The sequence below is a fragment of the Vicia villosa genome, unplaced genomic scaffold (assembly GCF_029867415.1).
Source record: "Vicia villosa cultivar HV-30 ecotype Madison, WI unplaced genomic scaffold, Vvil1.0 ctg.001376F_1_1, whole genome shotgun sequence".
In the NCBI taxonomy this organism is placed as follows: Eukaryota; Viridiplantae; Streptophyta; class Magnoliopsida; order Fabales; family Fabaceae; genus Vicia; species Vicia villosa.
The window spans coordinates 138,893-163,636 of NW_026705599.1; the positions used below are offsets into that span (position 1 = coordinate 138,893).

At 30.8% G+C, this 24,744-nt stretch overlaps 1 protein-coding gene across 1 annotated transcript; it reads right to left on the reverse strand.

Moving 5' to 3' along the window:
* Nucleotides 1–24,245, reverse strand: LOC131634890 (uncharacterized). The gene is made up of 11 exons (XM_058905512.1): nt 24,167–24,245; nt 7,741–8,780; nt 4,511–7,621; nt 2,870–2,934; nt 2,693–2,756; nt 2,379–2,525; nt 2,140–2,328; nt 1,934–1,993; nt 479–625; nt 240–428; nt 1–93 (listed from the first exon to the last, which is right to left on the reverse strand). The coding sequence occupies exons 1-11, from the start codon at nt 24,243–24,245 to the stop codon at nt 1–3; spliced, it is 5,184 nt and encodes a 1,727-aa protein (XP_058761495.1).
* Between the last annotated feature and the right edge of the window lie 499 nt (nt 24,246–24,744).

Genomic DNA, 24,744 nt, shown 5'->3' on the forward strand with positions numbered 1-24,744 from the left:
TTAATCTTTATGTAACTCAAAGAAACATTTTGCCCAATGGAATCGCAAATCATACAAATCATCTTGTGTTAATTCTGTAGGATCATCAAATACCTACAATACGTAAATAACAATATAGAGTTATTCTTTGAAAATTCACATTAAGTTATAAAATGCAAAGTAAATAACAAATTAAAGTTACTTTATTACCTGCATCCAAGATTCGGTTATATTTCGAAATTCTCAAAGTTATCCCCCACCTTTTCCCTATAAAAAGGCATCAATGTGAACATAAAAATTTGCTCCAAAGCAACTTTCATTCTTGCTTTCTCACTTCTCCCTCTTCTCTTATAATTTTCAAAGTTTTCAAGTTCTCTTGAGTTTCTCTTGGCAAGAAGAAGAAAGTTCTTCAAACCAAGAGTTTCTCCCTTGAAAATGAGAGTTTCTAGCTACAAAGTTTCATACACAGGAAAAGGAGTGAAGAAGTAATTCTTCATACCTTGGTGGAAGCCTCCAACAACTTGAACATCTTCATCTTCAAGCTTCCAACCACTTGAAGTTCATCTTCAAGCTTCCAAGCAACTTCAAGTCCATCTTCAAGTCTCCCACAAGTCCAATGTTGCAACATCCTCTTCATCAATGGAGCCTACAACAACAAAATTCAAAAGTTGTTACAATCAACAATTTTAAAAATTGTTAGTAACAACAACTCAAAGGTGTTCTTCAACAAAGCAAGCGGAAGGGAAAGAAAGAGCAACTTACAAGATTTGTTCAAGCCTTCATCACAAGAAGCTCTCAATCTTCAAGCAACACCTGCAGCAACAATTCAATCGCTTCAGCACACGACTCAGCAACGGTAACAAGTGAAAAATCAAAGTTGTAACAACAAGGATTCGAAGAAATTCAACAAAAACAGAATCTAATCAACATTCACCATCAACATCACATCAACAGAATTGCAACTCAATCATAACAACAAATTATAGCTACTGTGACAACAATTCGCGACAAATTTCCAAAACAAATTTTTTTGCTATTATTATGAACTTAGTTCCCTGTAGAACAAAAATCACCAGAAAACGAAATAGAGTAAGCTATGTTGAGCTATCGTTGTAAAAAAGAAACGAATAAATTCCAAAAAAAAAAATAAGAAAAAACCGATTCATGTTACCTCGAGCAAGAGAGAACTTGCGAGCTTGAAGGAACCGACGTTGTTCCTAGAGCAACTGAGTGAGAGCAAGGCCAATTTATGTTTGTTGTTCCCCGCGAGATAGAGATCTTCGTCGTTGTTTGTTCAGAGAGAGAGTGTGAGAGAGAGAGAGAGAGAGGGAGAATCGTTGTTGGCTCCGAGTGAAATAGAGAGCGACGCGAGAGAGACCACGAGAGGGAGGAAGTGTATAATAGTTGTTTTTCCTATTTTAACCTGTAATTTTTTTGTACCTAATTTTCCATATAAGTTTCAAATACTACACAGACCAAAGTTAGGTCGCTATTTTGCACATTTTTCCCACAGCACATAGACCACGTTTAGGTCACTATTTTTATATTTTTTTAACCAGTGAAGGATATAATTTCATAACACCAAATAGCTAAGATATATATATATATATATATTCTTCAAATTTTACAAAAGTATTAATCTAGGATACACAAGTGTACAAAATTATAAGAAAGTTTACACACGGTGGACTACTACAAAATAACAAAACAACAAATATCCAACCATTTAAGTCCTTTAGCGCACTTGAAATACCAACATGCATCCACGAGAAGATGAGTTGTAACTTCTGAAGACAACACCAAAATTACATTTGCTGAGAATAAACAATAACACTAATTAACATCAGCAGACAACACCAAAGTCAAGAAACTAGCTCGAATCAGAAATATAGACAATTCCATATAACTCACTAGATAAAGCTTAATCTTTATATAACTCAAAGAAACATTTTGCCCAACGGAATCGCAAATCATACAAATCATCTTGTGTTAATTCTGTAGGATCATCAAATACCTACAATACGTAAATAACAATATAGAGTTATTCTTTGAAAATTCACATTAAGTTGTAAAATGCAAAGTAAATAACAAATTAAAGTTACTTTATTACCTGCATCCAAGATTCGGTTATATTTCGAAATTCTCAAAGTTATCCCCCACCTTTTCCCTATAAAAAGGCATCAATATGAACATAAAAATTTGCTCCAAAGCAACTTTCATTCTTGCTTTCTCACTTCTCCCTCTTCTCTTATAATTTTCAAAGTTTTCAAGTTCTCTTGAGTTTCTCTTGGCAAGAAGAAGAAAGTTCTTCAAACCAAGAGTTTCTCCCTTGAAAATGAGAGTTTCTAGCTACAAAGTTTCATACACAGGAAAAGGAGTGAAGAAGTAATTCTTCATACCTTGGTGGAAGCCTCCAACAACTTGAACATCTTCATCTTCAAGCTTCCAACCATTTGAAGTTCATCTTCAAGCTTCCAAGCAACTTCAAGTCCATCTTCAAGTCTCCCACAAGTCCAATGTTGCAACGTCCTCTTCATCAATGGAGCCTACAACAACAAAATTCAAAAGTTGTTACAATCAACAATTTTAAAAATTGTCAGTAACAACAACTCAAAGGTGTTCTTCAACAAAGCAAGCGGAAGGGAAAGAAAGAGCAACTTACAAGATTTGTTCAAGCCTTCATCACAAGAAGCTCTCAATCTTCAAGCAACACCTGCAGCAACAATTCAATCGCTTCAGCACACGACTCAGCAACGGTAACAAGTGAAAAATCAAAGCTGTAACAACAAGGATTCGAAGAAATTCAACAAAAATAGAATCTAATCAACATTCACCATCAACATCACATCAACAGAATTGCAACTCAATCATAACAACAAATTATAGCTACTGTGACAACAATTCGCGACAAATTTCCAAAACAAAATTTTTTGCTATTATTATGAACTTAGTTCCCTGTAGAACAAAAATCACCAGAAAACGAAATAGAGTAAGCTATGTTGAGCTATCGTTGTAAAAAAGAAACGAATAAATTCCAAAAAAAAATAAGAAAAAACCGATTCATGTTACCTCGAGCAAGAGAGAACTTGCGAGCTTGAAGGAATCGACGTTGTTCCTAGAGCGACTGAGTGAGAGCAAGGCCGATTTATGTTTGTTGTTCCCCGCGAGATAGAGATCTTCGTCGTTGTTTGTTCAGAGAGGGAGAGAGAGAGAGAGAGAGAGAGAGAGAGAGAGAGAGAGAGAGAGAGAGAGAGAGAGAGAGAGAGAGAGAGAGGGAGAGAGAGAGAATCGTTGTTGGCTCCGAGTGAAATAGAGAGCGACGCGAGAGAGACCACGAGAGGGAGGAAGTAGGGATTGAAGGAGAAGAAGAAAATCAAGAGTTTTGTTGTTGTTTCGCAGAGAACGATCAAGAGAGAATGACATTTTCTAGTTTTTGTTGGTTTATCGTGAGAGAGCTCGTGAGAACAAGAAGAGGCGTTGCCTCTTATTCAGGATAGAGTTTCTTTAGAAACCACTTGAGTGTTGAAGGAAGGGCGGATCCGGCCCACTTTCCTTTTTTTTAGTCATCGGTGCATATGTGGGCCGATGTAAAAGCCCAATTAGCACACCTTTTCCCATCGGTGCATATGTGGGTCGATGTAAAAGCCTAAGTAGCCCACCCTTTTCCATCGGTTTCGTAATGCACCGATGTAAAAACCCTTATAACCCATTTTCGTTTTAATTACAAGTTTGCCACCGCGTTATTTTTCCCATCAGTGGAGTTAAATGTTTGATGTAAAATCACTAAATCAAATTTTTTTCACATTAATTTGTTATAAAATCTGATGTAAAATCCTTTGACAAATATTTTTCACATCAGTTATCTTGATACCTGATATAAAATCTTGAAACCAAATGTCTTATTTTTAGTAGTGTAGTTTGCACGATCATCTAGTATGTTTCAATGAAAAAGGTGTTAATGCACTGGCTATGGAGTTATTGGGAGTGACCATACATGAGACTAGACAAGAGACTCTTAGTTCTAGGGGAGCCTATTTATTGATGCTTATAGGGTGCTTTGCAAACAAGATTTTTACTCTTGTAGTGAACTTGTCCAACTATCATAGATATAGTTGGGGTGAAGGTGTGTTGGTCACATTTAGAGGTACTTAATATATCGATCAATGTTAACATGTAAAAGCTCTACTATGCGGATACGCTATTTTTTTACAAGTATATTATTATTATTATTATTATTATTATTATTATTATTATTATTATTATTATTATTATTATTATTATTATTATTATTATTATTTGAAATAAAAGATGGTATTATTTCAAAATGACAAATACAAGCATGGCCTAAAGCCACATAAATGAGGCCTAATTACATAATGAGATTTGCTAAGTGTTTTCTATAGGTGGGTTTCATCCACCCTCTATAAACTATAATATCCTGTATATGTGTGATGATACTATCAGTGTTGCTATATAGACCCATATTGCCAAAAGTTTTGTGGTTTCTATACATCCATATGCTGTAAACTACCTCAGTGCTCACAGCTTTCAGGATACTCCTCTTTACTCCTTTGCCTTTAGTAATCTTCTTCATCCACTCAAAGTTCAAACTATAGGTATCTTTAATATCCAACCATTGTAATAAATCATTCCAAATTCTCACAGTTTGGGGACACCGAAACAGAAGATGATCGATGCTCTCATCTTCTCCATCACAAAGCTCACATCGTTGGTGCTGAATCATACCAAGCTTGTATAGTCGATATTTTGTTGGCAGTCTGTCCTGAATGGCCAGCCAAAGGATCATCTTGGCTCGAGGTCTAGCGATACTGTGGCAAAGCATATGGTACCAATCCACTGTATTGGCCTCACCTATGATAGCTTTATACACCTTAGTCATATGGAAGACCCCCTGATTTATCATCTGGTTCCATGTAGTCAGAATCTTATGAACTTCAGCTTTATTATCAAGGATATGCTTCAGAATCCAGGTACAGTTTGTAGTCTGCAAATCAATCATGGGATCTCTGCCCTTCAAAAAATAGGTATGCACCCATTTCACCCATAGATTATCCCCTTTCATGCAGATGGCCCATAGGTTCTTAAGCATAGCCACAGAATTCCAAGTGTGGAGATTGAGAATGTTCAGCCCTCCAGCTTTCAGTGGTCTACAAACCTGTTTCCAAGCAACAGGACTCTTCTTGCCTTGAGTTGCCTTGCCAGACCAAATAAATGTTCTACAAATCGAATCAATCTTTTTGAGTACAGCTTTAGGTAATGGAAGGCAATGCATCCAATATTGTGTTATGGCCACCACTACACTCTTGACCAACTGTATTCTGCCTGCAATACTGAGAAGGTTTGCAGTCCAATGGCGAATACGACTCACGATTCTATCAATAAGAGGAAGGTAATGGTGAATGTTAAGTCTCTTGCTAGCCAACGGAATACCAAGGTACCTTATCGGGAATTGCCCTTCAATGAAACCTGTCTGGAGAAGAATATCCTGTTTCACTTCTGTATCCATACCACAAAAGAAAGCTTTACACTTCTTAGGGTTCATAATAAGGCCTGTGGATTCAGAGAAAGAATTAAAAGCCTCAAGCATAATGTCAATGGATTGATCTCCTCTACAAAACAATAGGACATCATCAGCAAACGAGAGGTGTGTGATATTCAACTTGCTGCACTTACTGTGGTATTTAAAGTGAGAATTTTTTGACATCTTGGCCAGCACTCTATTAAGGTATTCCATCATGATAACAAACAAAAGAGGGGAGATTGGGTCACCCTGTCTAATGCCTCTCTTTGCTTCCACTATTTCAGTGAAATCTCCATTAACCTTGAATCTGTAGGTGACAGAAGCAGTACCAAGCATGATCCAATTGATGAACTTTCCTGGTATTCCCAGTTCAGCCATGATAGTTTGCAGAGAGGACCAGTCAACCATGTCATAGGCCTTTTGCAGGTCTATCTGAAGCATGCATCTGGGGGGGCCTCCTCTCCTATTATAACCTTTCATCAGTTCAAAGGCTAGTAATATGTGGTTATGGATCAATTGTCCCTTCAAGAATGCAGCTTGGCTATGGTGTATAACTTCATGCAACATGCTGCCCAGTCTATTAGTTAGGACTTTTGAAATGATTTTATAAACAGTAGTGCATCCAGCAATTGGTCTAAAATCCCTAACCTCATTGGCCTGATCATGCTTAGGGATTAAAGTAACCACTGTACTATTGAAAGCTCTAAAGAGTTTACCTCTAGTAAAGAAGTATTTCACAGCAGCAACCACATCATCCTTGACAATGCTCCAGCTTGTTTTGAAGAATTTAGCTCCATAGCCATCGAGGCCTGGAGCTTTGCTATCACCTATGCCCTGCAAGGCTTTCCATATTGCATCTTCAGTAACATCCCTAGTCAGGATTGCTCCATGTTCAGGTGTAAACTGTTTCCCATATCTCATAGCCTCAACATCTATCATTTTCAGCCTGCCAGCTCTAGTCCCCATGAGCTTAGTATAGAACTGCATTACCTCATCTTTGATATCCTCATGATCAGTGGCATAGCTCCCATCTTCTTTCTTAAGCATCTTGATGCACTGCATTTTGTGTTTAGCCTTCACAGTAGCATGAAAGTACGCATTGTTCTCATCACTCAGCCTAAGCCAAGTGATTTTGGATTTCTGTAATAATATCTTGTCCTCTATTTCCTGCAGCCTGATCAAATCTTCAGTGCATTGTTTAACTCTGCATAGAGCATTCTTATCCATCTTATTCATGCTTAAGTCTGACTGGGCCTGTTCCAGATTTCTCCTAGCAATCACTAAGTTCTGCTTTATGTTAGAGATATTGTTACCAAGTTTCATAAGACTAGGCTTGAGTCTCTGTAATTTGCTCCATAGAATGTACATAGGATTGCCAGTCAAGGGTTCTATCCAGCTTTTCTGCACAGTCTCTTCATAGCCTGCAATATCAGTCAAACAGTTATAGAATTTGAACCTTCTCTTCTTAACTATATTCTGAGTGTCATTGACCACATGGAGCAGTGCATGATCTGAAACATTAGGGGCCAGGATTCTCAAAGTCCACTCATTGTATTTCTTGAACCATTCCACATTGCCAATGAGCCTATCTATCCTAGAATAGATAGTATCATTCGTGTGTCTATTGCACCAAGTATAATAGTCCCCGCAGCCATCCATTTCAGAAAGACCAGCAGCATTCATCATATCCCAAAGGTCTATAAATTCTGAATCAGTTACTAATCTGCCCCCTATTCTATCCTGAGCCTTCAAAACATTGTTAAAATCTCCCATGAGACACCAGGGTTCATGGATACTAGGTTGGATATTAGTGATAGTCTTCCACAGTAATTTCCTCTGCTCAAGTTGGTTCTTCCCATAGATGGCAGTGAGCCAATAAAGGAATGTTCCATTAGTATCAAAGATCCCACAGTGAATATATTGATCAGAGCTATTAACTACTTTCACATCTATAGCACTATCATTCCAAGAAATCCATATTCTACCATTGTCATGGTAGTGGTAATTGTCCACATAGCATTCATGAACATGGAGCTTATCTCTGATATTTTTGGCTTTATCCCTCTTAACACGAGTTTCAATTAAAATCACAATGTCAGGCTTAAGCAAATTGAGACGGGAACTAATCTCTTTAAGTTTGCCTGACTTATTGAGTCCCCTCACGTTCCATGACACTAACATGGGCCTCTATCTAAGGTCATTATGAGGTCATTCAAAACCCCTAATGCCTCAAAACCATTAGCACAGGCAATATCAGAACTAGAACCAGTCAGAATTCTTTTACCTCTCTCCTTGATTGTCGACCTGGCCTCTATCCAATTAGCATCATCAGCTCCCTTCTCGGTTTGGTCATGAGTACTCTCTTTTTCCTCAGGTAAAGTTTTGCCCTCCTTACCCTTCTCAAGAGCTAGCTCTGCAGCAGTGCCCTGTATGGGATCAGAGGATGTAGTTCCGGATGGTTTTCCTTTTGGCAGCCATTGCTTCTTCACATAGTCTCTACACTTGTGGCCAATGCTCTTGCATCTATCACAGTATAAAGGTTTCCATTCGTATTCTACAGGTTGCTGGAGTTTCCTTCCTTCACAATCCTTTATCGTTATCTCTTTGATCAGTTCTTTTGTTATGTCCACCTCAACCAGGATCCTCGCATAAGACACACGCAATTTACTAGCTGTACATTCATCTGTAACGAGAGGCACTCCCAAAGCACTGCCAATTTTACTCAGACTTCTAGCTCCCCATAGATGAAGAGGTAGTCTAGGTAACTTGACCCATAGGGGAATGGTGCGAAGCATGTCTCTCTTAAGGTTAAAGTCTGGTTTCCATTCCTTAAGCATCAGTGGGATATTACGCAGCGTATAAGGGCCCTTCATCAATACCGCATCCAAATCCGATTGGGATTGGAATCTGATGATGAAGTAGCCTTCATCATGGTAATACAATTCAGGTAGCTTGATAAAGTTCCACGCCTTCTCCATGAAGTTCTTCACCATGTGCATACTCAAATCTTCTCCCATCGCATAGAGAATGAGAGCGTTTTCCCAGTATTTGACCTCCGTTGCGATGTCGTCATCTTCAATTTCGATCTCAATTCCACCATCAATAACGCTTGGAGCAACAAATTGCATCGAAAGCCCTTTCGCTGGGTTTCGATTCTCCGCCAGAACATCAACCCAAAGCTTACGATCATTCTTTGACGCAGCAGTGGAATCAATTTTCTTTAGGGTTTCTGCCACTTTCTCATTATCGCTAGCTTCTCCTTCATCAAGTTTTCCATCCTCTTATTATTATTATTATTATTATTATTATTATTATTATTATTATTATTATTATTATTATTATTATTATTATTATTATTATTATTATTATTATTATTATTATTATTATTATTATTATTATTATTATTATTATTATTATTATTATTATTATTATTATTATTATTATTATTATTATTATTATTATTATTATTATTATTATTATTATTATTATTATTATTATTATTATTATTATTATTATTATTATTATTATTATTATTATTATTATTATTATTATTATTATTATTATTATTATTATTATTATTATTATTATTATTATTATTATTATTATTATTATTATTATTATTATTATTATTATTATTATTATTATTATTATTATTATTATTATTATTATTATTATTATTATTATTATTATTATTATTATTATTATTATTATTATTATTATTATTATTATTATTATTATTATTATTATTATTATTATTATTATTATTATTATTATTATTATTATTATTATTATTATTATTATTATTATTATTATTATTATTATTATTATTATTATTATTATTATTATTATTATTATTATTATTATTATTATTATTATTATTATTATTATTATTATTATTATTATTATTATTATTATTATTATTATTATTATTATTATTATTATTATTATTATTATTATTATTATTATTATTATTATTATTATTATTATTATTATTATTATTATTATTATTATTATTATTATTATTATTATTATTATTATTATTATTATTATTATTATTATTATTATTATTATTATTATTATTATTATTATTATTATTATTATTATTATTATTATTATTATTATTATTATTATTATTATTATTATTATTATTATTATTATTATTATTATTATTATTATTATTATTATTATTATTATTATTATTATTATTATTATTATTATTATTATTATTATTATTATTATTATTATTATTATTATTATTATTATTATTATTATTATTATTATTATTATTATTATTATTATTATTACTATTATTATTACTATTATTATTACTATTATTACTATTATTATTACTATTATTATTACTATTATTATTACTATTATTATTACTATTATTATTACTATTATTATTACTATTATTATTACTATTATTATTACTATTATTATTACTATTATTATTACTATTATTATTACTATTATTATTACTATTATTATTACTATTATTATTACTATTATTATTACTATTATTATTACTATTATTATTACTATTATTATTACTATTATTATTACTATTATTATTACTATTATTATTACTATTATTATTACTATTATTATTACTATTATTATTACTATTATTATTACTATTATTATTACTATTATTATTACTATTATTATTACTATTATTATTACTATTATTATTACTATTATTATTATTATTATTATTATTATTATTACTATTACTATTATTATTACTATTATTATTATTATTATTATTATTTTTTGAATCAAGAAGGAATTGTATTAATTCAAAAACGGTAAAAAAGTACATGGTGATCGCTAGGATCCAACCTTATCCACTCAAGACATAAGGAAATACTACATAAGAATCGTAGCTATATGCTTTTTAAGCTTATTCGTATACCAGCCCCTGTAAACTATATTTTCTTTGATAGAATCAACTATTTCTCTATGCACATTATGATTAAAAATGACTTCGTTCCTATAAGCCCAAATCCCATACAGTGTCTCTGTATAGGCTAGTTTGAGGAGCATTGCTTTCCAGCCTTTCCTGTTGGTACTCTGAATCAACCAGCGAATCTCATCATCCCACGACACAGGAGTATGAGATATATGCAACCAATCAAACACCTGCGCCCATATCTGTAATGTAACCTCACAGTTAAAGAATAAATGGTCCTAAGTTTCATCGCGGTTTCCACATAGGCTGCAACGAGTTTCTTGGATGAAACCGAATCTCGCCAATCTATCTTTTGTAGGTAAGCGACAGTGACACATTAACCAAAGGTGCATCACCGCCCTTGGTCTAGCACGGTTCCGCTGAATGAGACAGCTCCACGGGACCACATCTGTCTTATCTGGCTTATTATTATTATTATTATTATTATTATTATTATTATTATTATTATTATTATTATTATTATTATTATTATTATTATTATTATTATTATTGTTATTATTGTTATTATTATTATTATTGTTATTATTGTTATTATTATTATTGTTATTATTGTTATTACTATTATTGTTATTATTATTATTATTATTGTTATTATTATTATTATTATTATTATTATTGTTATTATTATTGTTATTATTATTATTGTTATTATTGTTTTTTTTTTTCTTACTTGCATGATAGGTGCATACAGAAGTTTAATTATAGACAATATATACCACCTCTACCTTCAAATTATACCACACTTGATGTAAATATTAATTGGATTGATTATCATTCTAGTATTCACGGGGTGGTTGGTTTGGCAGTTGTGGCGAGTACTCTTTATGAGGTTGTTAACAGATACACTCTCGTTTGATACACTTTTTTCCAAAGGGCCCGCACAGAATTGGACATGTTCTAGTCTTTAATGATCGTGTAGATGTAGAACTTTCGAATATTTTTTATATCAAAATCTGTTTTATGATATTAAGTTCTTTGAGTAGATTTATCTATTCATTTTAATGCATGAGTAATTTATAGAATAATTTTGATTGGAGAAAATGTGTAAAAAAATTTACACTGTCAACCAATCACCATCATGTATCCCAATAAATCATACTGTTATTTTAAAATTACTGAAATGACATAGCAGAATAATATATTCTCATTGGATGATAGTGTAAAATTTCTTTACACTGTCAGTGTATGTCCATTAAACCCTTTTGATTGTTCCTATTTTTGTTGCATATGCAAAGAGAAGTTTTTTTCAAACTTAAATTCTTAAAATCTTATTTGCGATCCACAATATTGAAAATTATATTGAATTGTCTTGACTTAATTTCAATTGATAAATCATACTAAATTACTATCCTACAACTTTACTCACCAAATTTTTTTACCTAAAATTTATAATAAATAATAATAACAATAATAATTAGACTTAATTGCAACTTTGCTCCCCCTATTTTTAAAACCACAATTTTGATCACCTTTTGAGTTTTCTGTTAAAAAAAGAAAAAAAAATAGGGATTAATTTTGCAGAAAAAATAAATAAGGAGACAAAAATTTGACAGAAAACTTAAAAAAGGATTAAAATAGTAATTTTTAAAATAGAGATATCAAAATAATAAAAAGTGACAAAATAGGAGAACTAAAGTTGCAATTAAGCCTAATAATTATTATGATAATTAACTATGTGATATAAAATAATTATTACTATTTAAACATACTATTACTATTATTTCCAATTATTTTTTAATAGTTAATAAATTAAAAATATCTAAAAAAAATAAGACATGTAACAACTCTATAAATTCAACTTACTATACGTAATTTTCTATTAAAAATAATGATATTATTAATTAAATTAATAATATTTAATTAATACATTATTATTATTAATTGAATATTTTTATTTCACAAATAATTATTATTTAATATTACACTATTTTTTATTATTATTATTATTATTATTATTATTATTATTATTATTATTATTATTATTAAATGTGTTGCAGAAAATTTTTGCAACTTGTAGAATTATAATTAAGTATGAATTAAAATTATTATTACTATTATTTGCAATTATTTTTGATAGTTAATTAAATGAATATATCTAAAAATTGGACTTGTAATAACTGTATAAATTCTACTAACTATATACAGTTTTCTATAAGAAAAACACGGTAATATTATTAATTAAATTAATAATATATAATTAATACATTGTTAATATTATTTGAAAATTTTATATAAACGAAATATTTACATTATATTATAAAGTATATGCTATTTTAGTAAATGCATATTTAAAAGTATTATTTTAGTTAATATAATTCAAACAAATTTTATTTTGTAAAAATAATATTTAAACATAAATTGCGTTTGAGAAAACACATTTTTAACCAAAAGTACAAGTGACGTTTCTTCAAAAATTCATTTACAAATATTTATCTAAATATATGTTTATTTGATTTTTTTATAATACATTATTATTCTTATTTAAAAAACTTTTATAAACAAAATATTTATATTATATTATAAAATGGATGCTATTTTAATAAATACATATTTAAAAATATTTTTTAGCTAATATAATTCATAAAAATTTCATTTTATAAAATACACTTATAAAAAAAATTATTTAAACATAAATTACGTTTGAAAGAACACATTTTTAATTATAAGTACATTTGTAAAGTGATGATGTTAATCCAAACATGTATTTATCTAATTTGTTTAATTTGTATTAAAATTTAACTATAATTTACGCATTAAATATAAATTTTAATATTAAATAATTAAGATGTAAATTGTTAAATTTTATTCTATTTATAAAAAATTTAAATTTCAAATGATCAATTCTACAACTGTAGTTTATGCATTTGTTATTAGATATAAAATAATTTATAAACAGTTAAGATTAAACTATTTAATTGTTTTAAAATTTGCGTAATATTAATAATAATTTGATAATATGCATCGCACACGGGTAGAAAGTTAATTATTTGTAAAGAATCTTAATTATGGACAAATTATTAGTGACATTTAAAAAAAAAAAGTGCAAGATGGGTGATATTCAAATATTAGTAGGTGGATTTTGGTGTCGGGGAGTTATTGCTACTTGTGTTCAGGTTGAAAATTACATTTTAGTTTTGATTTTGTTTGAACTTTTCTATATTGATGTAATATTTAAATTGTTTTCACTATATTTTAGTTCCCTCAACGTTGTATTCAAACATTTTATAAGTAACATTTTGCATATCTTTTATGTTAAGACAATATATATATATATATATATATATATATATATATATATATATATATATATATATATATATATATATATATATATATATATATATATATATATATATATATATATATATATATATATATAAAAATTATGTATTACATATAAAAATACAAATTAAAAATTATGACTTTGAAAAATAATACGGCGATAAGTTCATAGTTTGCATAGTGCTTGCAAAATCTCAAACACGGTTCGAGATGTCAATGGGGCGGGGCAGGAACTAGAGCTGTTGATATAGGCTATCCGGCTCTAAATGGATTGGCCCTGACGGGACCTGGGCTTTTCAGAGCTGGGCCAAAAAGACCCTGTATAATATGAGCTCGAGATTTACTACCCGAGTCCGACCCTAGATGGGCTTCGGACTACCCGATCCTAAAAGGACTTTTTTATTTAAAAAAATTAAAATAAAAACTCCATAATATTTATTATAAAATAAATTAAAAATCATGTTATTTTTAACCTAATACATTTTTAAGTACTATATTATCTATTATAAATACTATAATGTGTTTCTAAATACAACATATGTCTAAATTATATTGTATAAAATAATACTTGAATTATAAGAGAAAAACTAATATAATATGATGAAAAAATGTTGATTATATTAATGTATAATATTTAAAAGAGAACTTTTGAATAAAATAGAGATAAAATTTAGTGAAGTGAGAAAAATCAATATGCTATTTTGGAGTAAGATAATATAAATATTAATATATTTTTTTAAAATTTATAATTATGCGGACCTAATGGGCTACCCACGGCACATATGGGCTAGCCCTAATGGATAGCGAGCTTTTCAGGGCTGGGCTAAAAATGCCCTAAAAAATATGGGCTATAATTTTAAGGCCCAAGCCCTATGACTTTTTGGGCCTGGCGGGCTGGCCCATATGGGCTAGTCCATTTTGACAGCTCTAGCGGGGGCGGGGATACATTCTCATCACAATTCCCGCCCTTGAATCTATTCCTCATTCCTGCTTCAGATCCCCGCTACGGAAAAATTTTGTCCCCCATCTCCATCCCCATCCCCGTCCCCGCGGGTTCCCACGGATCCCCAAGGTTCATGCGGAGATTCATAAATATGATTTTTTTTAAAACCAAATTAATAGTAAAAGCTTCAAAAACTAACCACAAAAAATTTAGAAATTATTACTTTATGATAAATATATTGTTTTAACAATATTTAATCTATAATATTGAGTGTCATGACTACCAAAATTTTAAACTAATTTTTTTTTAAATAAACATTTTGATCTCACCCTTTTACTAACAATACATATATATTTTAAATTTGTGTATAAGATAAATTATATGCAATGACAAATAAACTTACATAATAATTTAAAATTATATATAAATTAAGGATATTATGCTAATTGAGGCGGGGACTCCACGGGACGGATGATATTTACGCCACCCCCGTCTCCGAAGTGCGTTCGGAGAGACTTTCTTCCCCATTCCCGTCTCCGCGGGGGGAAAATTTCCCGTCTTTGGGGCCCCAAACAAAAAATCTCCACATGAATCCCCGGCAACAGGGACAAGTTGACATCCCTAAGCACGGTCTCTTTACCATGTAATGCATTTGAAACTCACTTACCATTTTCCCGTTGAGGCGTCTACTTTAATATGATGAACTAATAACAAGGATGTTCAAAATTAAACCGGCCTAATAGAAAATCGCAAAATTGAATCGAATTAAATTGAAATTGCAAAAAAAATGTATTTGATTCGGATTGTTTGGGTCATTTTCTAACAGGACCGTGTGGTTCAGTTTGCCGTTTCTATTTTGCAAATCAAATCGCATTATGTTACAAAATCTTACTGACCAATATATATATATATATATATATATATATATATATATATATATATATATATATATATATATATATATATATATATATATATATATATATATATATATATATATATATTAAATATATATATTAAATTTTTAGAGAAATCAACTAATATTATATGTATATTTTATCATATTCTTTGTATGATATATATTATAAAAAAATAAAATATTATTCATTTATAAATATTATTTTGACAAATTATATTTTATCATATTTTTATATAATATTTATTTACGAATACAACTTCATGTATATCATTCTTTAGACCTAAGATAAAATTGTAAGACCCATTTTTATGTATCAAATTATAAACTTATTTAACAATTATAAACTTTTTATGGGAATGTATGAACTATTAAACACAAAATTATATTTTTATTTATATGTGTATGTATGGTTCAATAAAAAATTTTGTAAAAAACCGAACCAACCCAAACCGCATAAATTTGATTTGGTTTTATTTTGAAAGTCAATCGAATCAAATCAAACCACATGTTTTTTTTCTCTTGCAATTAAAATGATTTTTAACGTTAAAACCGTCTAAACTGCACCGCAAACACCCTACTAATAACTAATCATTTTGTTGGTTGGTTTGATCTTGATTACATTCCATTTTAGTTGAGTCTATACGTAATCTTTTTTTGAAAAGTTGGGTCTATAAAATAAGGGCCTAATTTTGTCCAATGTCATATTTCCTGCCTATGTTAGGATCTGAAGTGGCCATTTGGGCCATTTTGTAAGTAAAAGTATGTGTAGTGTTCACTAGCTATATCCCTTGCAGTAAAAATCCGAAAATATTTTAGAAATTGAGTGAAAAAACCTTTGAAAATTACAAAATGTCATTTAAAGATGTATTTTGGAACACACCCCAAATCAAATTTCGGGATGTTTCAAAAATATATTTCTGAAAAATATTCTTTCTGCATCCCATTCAATATAATCTTATATTAAATAAAAGATTTGATTTTGTTTTTATGGTGATGTGATATTTTATTTTATTTATTTTCCTTTGTTAACAAATCGAGATTAATTTTTTTCTTCTATTTATTTATTTATTTTTTTAATGCAACAATTAACTATTTTTCTTATTTCTTCCTGACAAGTCTATTTTTATTTTAATATATAAATGGTTAAAAATGATTTGTTTGTTTTATATTCCTATTTGTTGTTTTTAGATCTAAAGTATTGGTATAGAAAAATATTACAAAAAATATATTTTATTTTTAGTCTACTTATCATTCTCTTCGGTACATATATTTTGTTATTACATTTTATAATGAATTATTTTTTCAATTTTAATTTTATTATTTTACTTTTTATTTATTAGTATAAGTAATTGTAAATAATAGTTATGTGATTTTATGATATCTTTTATGTTATTATGTCTTCATCTCCATTTTAAAGTTAAAACGGATAAAAGATGATTAGCATAAAGAATTGAAAAAAACGCTTGACAAAATTTATATGATAAAGTTAAAAAAAAAACAAATTGCATGATATGATATGAACAAAAAAAGTTATAAGAATGAGGAAGAGAACTAAATTAAAAAATAAGAGTTCATTTCAGATATGTATTTCCAAAACCCGCCAATGGGTGAATTTGAAAATACATCTCCAAAAGCACTCCTACAAAAATGAAAAATGGTGTGTTCGGATATGCATCTCTGAATTCAGGGGGTAAAATTGGAATTTCGCCAGAGGCCCCTAAGAAGGTTAAGGGGTGTACAAAGAAATTCCCAATTTTTTTTCTACATTCTAGATTTTCATATCTGAATGCATTGATTCCACAACAAAATAACTTTATAAATGAGGTCTCTATTTTGTCAAAAACTAGTTTGGAATTTAATCTTCGAATATATTTCGGATTCAAATCTCCCAAATGGCAAGCGGGGAAATGAATTTGGCTGACAATTTGCATGTATACTCTCTTGAAATTCTTCATGATCATAACACTATTTTTTTTTTCAAAAATTCTACAAAAATCTTCTTCCATTGTCATTCAATATTTTTATTACAAAAGAATATTTTACGTATTTTGGCATCAAAGGAAGCAAAAGAGGTTGCAATTTCAGGTAATGTACATGTATTTCATTGCTCATTGTTTTAGATCATCGGGTTTTTATGAGTTGGAAAATGAATGTTACGTGAAACCCGAACTTTTTGCTATTGAATTTGAATTTGTTTCTATTATATTGGTTGTAGTTATAGTTCACCCTAATGTTTTTCTTGATGTTGTCTTTGACACTACTCAATCTGTGGATGTTAAATTGAGTGATATCCATGTAGATGTTACAAAACAGTTTACAAATAAATAGGAGTTTGATATACGTGACCATATGCTACAACGGGTTCACACGGAAGCTGTGAAATTTGGGTTCGAAATTGTAATCGGTAGATCAAATTTTGGTTTTGATAGAAGACTAGAATTTGTGACGATGAGATGTGAAAGAAGTGACAAGTATAAATCACATATCCGGGATTAAATTTTGAGTTGCACGGGTACCTCAAAGTGAATAATACATGGGTATTTAATGTGATTCATGGTATATATAATCATGCATTATTTTACAAGTTAGTCGGTCACCCCATTGTATGTCGTCTGAATTCTAAAGAGAAGAAACTTGTCTCTGACATGAAATTAAACATGGTTCATCCTAAAAAAAATATTGTTAACTTTGAAAAGGAAAATACCTAAATAGGTCTTGAATATCAAGCAATTCTATCATGTTCGCACACGAAACAACAAGGCGAAAAGAGGTCCAAGAACCGAAATGCAACAAATGTTGAAGCTTTTGGATGATGATCATTATGTATGTAGGTATAGATTTTGTGAGGATGGAAAAATTGTTCGAGATATATTTTGGAATCATCTTGACTCTATTAAGTTGTTCAACATTTTTCCCATTATTCTCATAATTGATTCAACAAATATGACTAACAAGTACAGGCTACCACTTCTAAAAAGTGTCGGTATTACTTCTACATATATGAGTTTGTCGCTGGGTTTGCATTTTTGGAAAGCGAAAAAGAGGACAATTATATGTGAGCTTTGGAAGTATGACAGACTATGTTGAAAGACCAAGAAAATATGCCATGGATGATTGTCATTGATCGTGATACCACACAGATGAATTTGGTTGAAAAGGTGTTTCCTACATCATATGCTTTATTGTACAAAAATGTGAGAGGTAGACTTAAGCCTGCGGCAGGGACCAAAAAATTTGAGAGGTAGACTAAAGTCTACGATAGTGATCAAACAAATCAAGGGTGAAGACGGAAAAATGGTAAAACCTAGTGTGATATTGGAAAGCATAATGGATGTCTGGAAATATATAACAAATTCTTCTTGGGAAGTATTATATGTTGAATATGTCATGCTGTTGAGAAGACTATGCCATAAGTAGGTTAGTAGTAACACAATAAAAAATTGAAACAACATTTTAGTTGCAGAGCAACAAAATTTTAACTAAAGTAAAACTTAAACTCTATAATCTTTGGCAGTCTCCGGCAACGACGTCAAAAACTTGATCACTAAATTAGAAAGTGCACTAATATGCAAAAATAATAATAATGGAAAGTCCCAAGTATCAATCTCGAGGACTACGCAGTGATATAGTGTGAAAATGTTACTATGGTTAAACAAAAGTAATTTGGGGTGTTGGTTTGAGAATTTTTGCTAATTATAAATGAAATGACAAATAAAAGTAATAGAGCTGTTGAACAGATTTAAAGTAATATGAGTAAACGTGTTAGGGAAGGTGTGTGATTCAATTCATTGATGATTCTAATATGACCTTGCAACAACTTATCAGACATAATTGATTACTGGTTCTTAACCATGTTTATTCCTAAGTCCTTAGTGAATAAACCTATAATCATCCAAATTAATTCCTATGTCCACAAAGAATTGCATATGAAATTATGTAATACTTAATCAAGAATAATCTGGTTTCCATAGGGTACCCGTAGTCCTAGGTGATCTCTACCAGGAAATATTCTCAATTCATCATTGACATTGAAAATCCTGTCTAATAATCAATCATAAATCAATTCTCAATTTTTCTGAAAGAGAAAGAATTAAGCATAAATTTAAAGCAAATCAAAGATGTCAAATTGTTGTTATTACAAGACTCAAACTAAATCATCGACAATATCCAAATCAGGGACACCCCTAGCATTGGGGGGGGGGGGGGGGTGTTAGCTACTCATAAAAATAAAAGAAAACATAGTAAAAGTTCTAGCCATTTGATGAAGTGTAAAATGTAGGGTTTTTCACAAGTATTGTTTATCGTCTCCACAGGGAGAGGTGCGATACTACCGCCTTTATACAGTTTCTATTGCTAGTAAGTTAAGTATCATGAGGGTTTTTGTTTCGAAAAGTGTTGTTTGCATCGATTAAGTAAAAACGGTAAAAAAGTGTAAGTTTGAATGGTTTAAAAAGAATGTCAAGATTATGGTTCATTAACCTATTTCATACATATCCTATTGCTCGAGCATGTGAACTTATTTATGATCATTATAATCATGTATCCTCTCAATACTTTTTATCTCTAAAGCGATATCGTGAATATTATCGTATTAATTACTAGATGATGTCTCATGCTAACAATTAACTCAATAATTTTAAAGCTTGATACAAGTGAATATCAACTCACAAACCTATGTCTAGAGTTTTTTCATTGATAGATAAGTATCCTAAATCATTGTTTGAAAAATATCTTTCAATAGTGATTCAAAACAAAACATATCATTAAGAGCAAAGATATTCATCTATATTAATCATAAACTTAGTTCACATATATTAGATCAAAAGAAATACATATTATTTATATTAACTACCTCTAATATTGACACAAAAGAGATTTAACCACCCATAACCATTGTGGCTTGCTTTATAAGTAAAAAAGAGGTGGATGAGCATCCAAGATGATTGATCGATCAAGAATGCATATCCAGCTATGATTACTCGATCAAATGCTTCTATGATTTTTCTTGCTCACGCAATGTTTCTAGGTCATAAATTATTATCAAAGATGGGATTGTGTCAAAAATATCTAACAATGATGCTTAAATACACTTTCTGCTCAGACAAATTCCCATGGCGAGCTAAAGTTTCGCTTGAAAATTTTCACCTTTAGTGGCTAAAATATCTGCATTCGCCCAGCGAGCCCAAGATTCGCCTAGAAAATTCCTCGCTCCAAGCACACCAGGCGAATTTCCTAGGATTCCAAGTCACTAGCTACTAGAATTTCTCAAATTTTGCTCGCCTGGCAAGCCCGCTTCTTCTTCGTCACTAGTTTGTCAAGCGAATTTGCTGAAACTTCATTAATTTTCTTTACTTCTTTTCTTCTTCACAAAGGAAAGCTTTAGTGGCCCATTTTTTCCTAATTTGTTGCAAAAATAACAAACACATCACACAAACCATAATTATCTACATTTGAGCTAAAATTAAGCAAACAAGGAAACTTAAATCAAGAATAGTATGGAAAAAGGCTTAAAAGTGTCAACAATTGGTATGGAAAATTAGACAAATTTGACACTTATCATAATTACAAAAATTTAGATGAATTAGTCTTCAATCACGAAAGAGTATTGAAGATCTTGTTCTACCTTTAAAATCTGAGTTTTCCACCCTTCAGAATGTGTCTTTGCCGTCAAAGTCGTCCAACCTTAAAAAATTCACGTTATGGTGTTGAATAGAGCAATTATGGGATTTTTTGTGATTCTGGGCGCTCTTACACATATGGGGGTGCCATACGTGTATGGGGGTGTATATGGGCGTATTAGGGAAGGTCTTACGCATATGGGCCGAATTACCCACTTTTTTAGATCTGATACACGTATGGAAAAGTTTATACGCGTATGGGCCGAAAAAATTTTGGATTTGCCTTTGGGGTCTTCATGAAAGTTGTAACCCTTGATGTTAGATTTCATTTGCCGCCGGCCCCATATTATTTGAGTTAAAACGCTCTAGTTAGATCCAAATACCACACCCCTGGCACGATGAAAACCATGCTGAAAAATAGACTTTCCAAATCTTTCTGAAAAAACGCTCTAGTTAGATCCAAGTACTTTCCTTCCTATCTCAAGCATCCCAATGGTGGAATTCTCCATTAACAAATTTTGCACTCTCTTCTCTTGATCCTCCTCACATAGTGGATGTGTTTTAGTACCTCTTTCCTCTTGGATGGATCAAATGAAATTCGGATGGCATGGCTTTTGGGACTCCTTCTATAGTTGCTTCTAGTGGAATCTTTCGTAATTCATCAAGTGAGCATGTGGTTAGCTTCTCTAATTACATTGGCAATGGTAATGCTTCTCTAATAACTGATTCAACAAATAAGACTAACAAGTACGGGCTTCCACTTCTGAAAAGTGTTGGTATTACTTCTACAGATATTAATTTTGGAAAGTGAAAAAGAGGACACTTATATGTGAGCTTTGGAAGTATGACAGACTATGTTGAAAGATCAAGAAAATATGCCATGGGTGATTGTCATCTATCGTGATACCACAAAGATGAATTCAGTTGGAAAGGTGTTTCCTACATCATATGCTTTATTGTACAAAAATGTGAGAGGTAGACTTAAGCCTGCGACAAGGACCAAAAAATTTGAGAGGTAGACTAAAGTCTATGATAGTGATCAACAAATCAAGAGTGAAGACGGGAAAATGATAAAACCTAGTGTTATATTGGAAAGCATAATGGATGTCGAGAAATATATAACAAATTCTTCTTGAGAAGTGTTATATGTTGAATATGTCATACTGTTAATAAGACTATGTCATAAGCAGATTAGTAGTAACACAATAAAAACAACAAAAAACTGAAACAAAATTTTAGCTGCAGAGCAACAAAATTTTAACTAAAGTAAAACTTAAAATCTATAATCTTTGGCAGTCTCCGGCAACGGCGCCAAAAACTTGATCGCTAAATTAGCAAGTGCACTAATATGCCAAAAATCGTAATAATGGGAATTCTCTAGTATCGATCTCGAAGACTACGCGGTGATATAGTGTCAAAATGTTTTTATGGTTAAACAAAAGCAATTTGGGGTGTTGTTTTGAGAATTTTCGCTAATTATAAATGAACAGGCAAATAAAAGTAATAGAGCTGTTGAACAGATTTAAAGTTATATGAGTAAACATGTTAGGGAAGTGTGTGATCTAATTCATTGATGATTCTAACACGACCTTGCAATAACTTATCAGACATAATTGATTACGGATTCTTAAGAGTGTTTATTCCTAAGTTCTTAGTGAATAAACCTATAATCATTCAAATTAATTCCTATGTCCACAGAGAATTACATATGAAATTACACAATACTTAATCAAGAATAATATGGTTTCCATAGGATACCCGTAGTCCTAGGTGATATCTACTATAAAATACTCTCAATTCAGCACTGACATTGAAATTCATGTCTAATAATCAATCAAAAACCAATTCTCAATTTTTCTGAAAGAGAAAGCATTAAGCATGAGTTAAAAGTAAATCAAAGATGTCAAATTGTTGTCATTATAAGACTCAAATTAAAATCATCAACAATATCCAAATCAGGGACACTCCTAGGATGGGGGCGGGGTTTAGCTACTCATAGAAATAAAAGAAAACATAGTAAAAGTCCTAGTCATTTGATGAAGTTTAAAATGTAGGGTTTTGAAAAGTATTGTTTATCGTCTCCTCGGGAAAAGGTGTGATACTACCTCCGTTATACAATTTTTATTACTAGTAAGTTAAGTATCATGAGGGTTTTTGTTTCAAAAAATGTTATTTGCATTGATTAAGTAAAATGGTAAAAAGTGTAAGTTTGAACGGTTTAAAAAGCATTATGGTTCATTAACCTATTTCATACATACCCTATTGATCGAGCATGTGAACATATTTATGATCATTATAATCATGTATCCTCTCTATATCGTTTATCTCTAAAGAGATATCGTGAATATTATCATATTAATTACTAGATGATGTCTCATACTAACAATCAACACAATAATATTAAAGCTTGATACAAGTGAATATAACTTACAAATCTATGTCTAGAGTTTGTTCATTGATAGATGAGTATCCTAGATCATGGTTTGAAAATATCTTTCAATAGTGATTCTAAACAAAACATATCATTAAGAGCAAAGATATTCATCTATATTAATCATAAATTTTGTTCACATACAATAGATCAAACGAAATACATATTATTTAGATTAACTACCTCTAATATTGACACAAAAGAGGTTTAACCACCCATAACCATGGTGGCTTGCTTTAAAAGTAAGAAGAGAGGTGGATGAGCATCCAAGATGATTGATCAATCAAGAATGCATATCCAGCTCAGATTACTCGATTAAATGCTTCTATGTTTTTTTAATGCTCACACAATGTTTCTAGGTCAGAAAATATTATCAAAGATGGATTGTGTTAAAAATATCTAACAATGATGCTTAAATACACTTTCTGCTCAGACAAATTCGCATGGCGAGCTAAAGTTTTGCCTAGAAATTTTCACCTTTACTGGCCAGAATATCTGCATTCGCCTGGCGATCCCAAGATTTTCCTGGAGAATTCCTCAAATTTTCTCGCCCCATGCTCGCCTTGTGCTTGCCCGACGAGCTCGCTTCTTTCTCGCCACCAGTTTGTCAAGGGAATTTGCTGAAACTTCACTAATTTGCTTTACACCTTTTCTTCTTCACAAGGGAAAGCTTTAGTGGCCCATTTGTTCCTAATTTTCTGCAAAAATAACAAACACATCACATTAATCACAATTATTTACATTTGAGCTAAACTTAAGCCAACAAGGAAACTTAAATCAAGAAAAGTATGGCAAAGGGCTTAAAAGTGTCAACAATTGGTATGGAAAATTAGACAAATTTGAAACTTATCATCATTACAAAAATTTATATGAATTTGTATTCAATCACGAAAAACTCTTGAAGATCTTGATCCACCTTAAAAGTATGAGTTTTCCGCCCTTCAGAATGTGTCTTTACCGTCAAAATCGTCCAACCTTTAAAAATTCACGTTATGGTGTTAAATAGAGCAATTTTGGCCTTTTTTGTGATTCTGGGCGCCTATACGCATATGGGG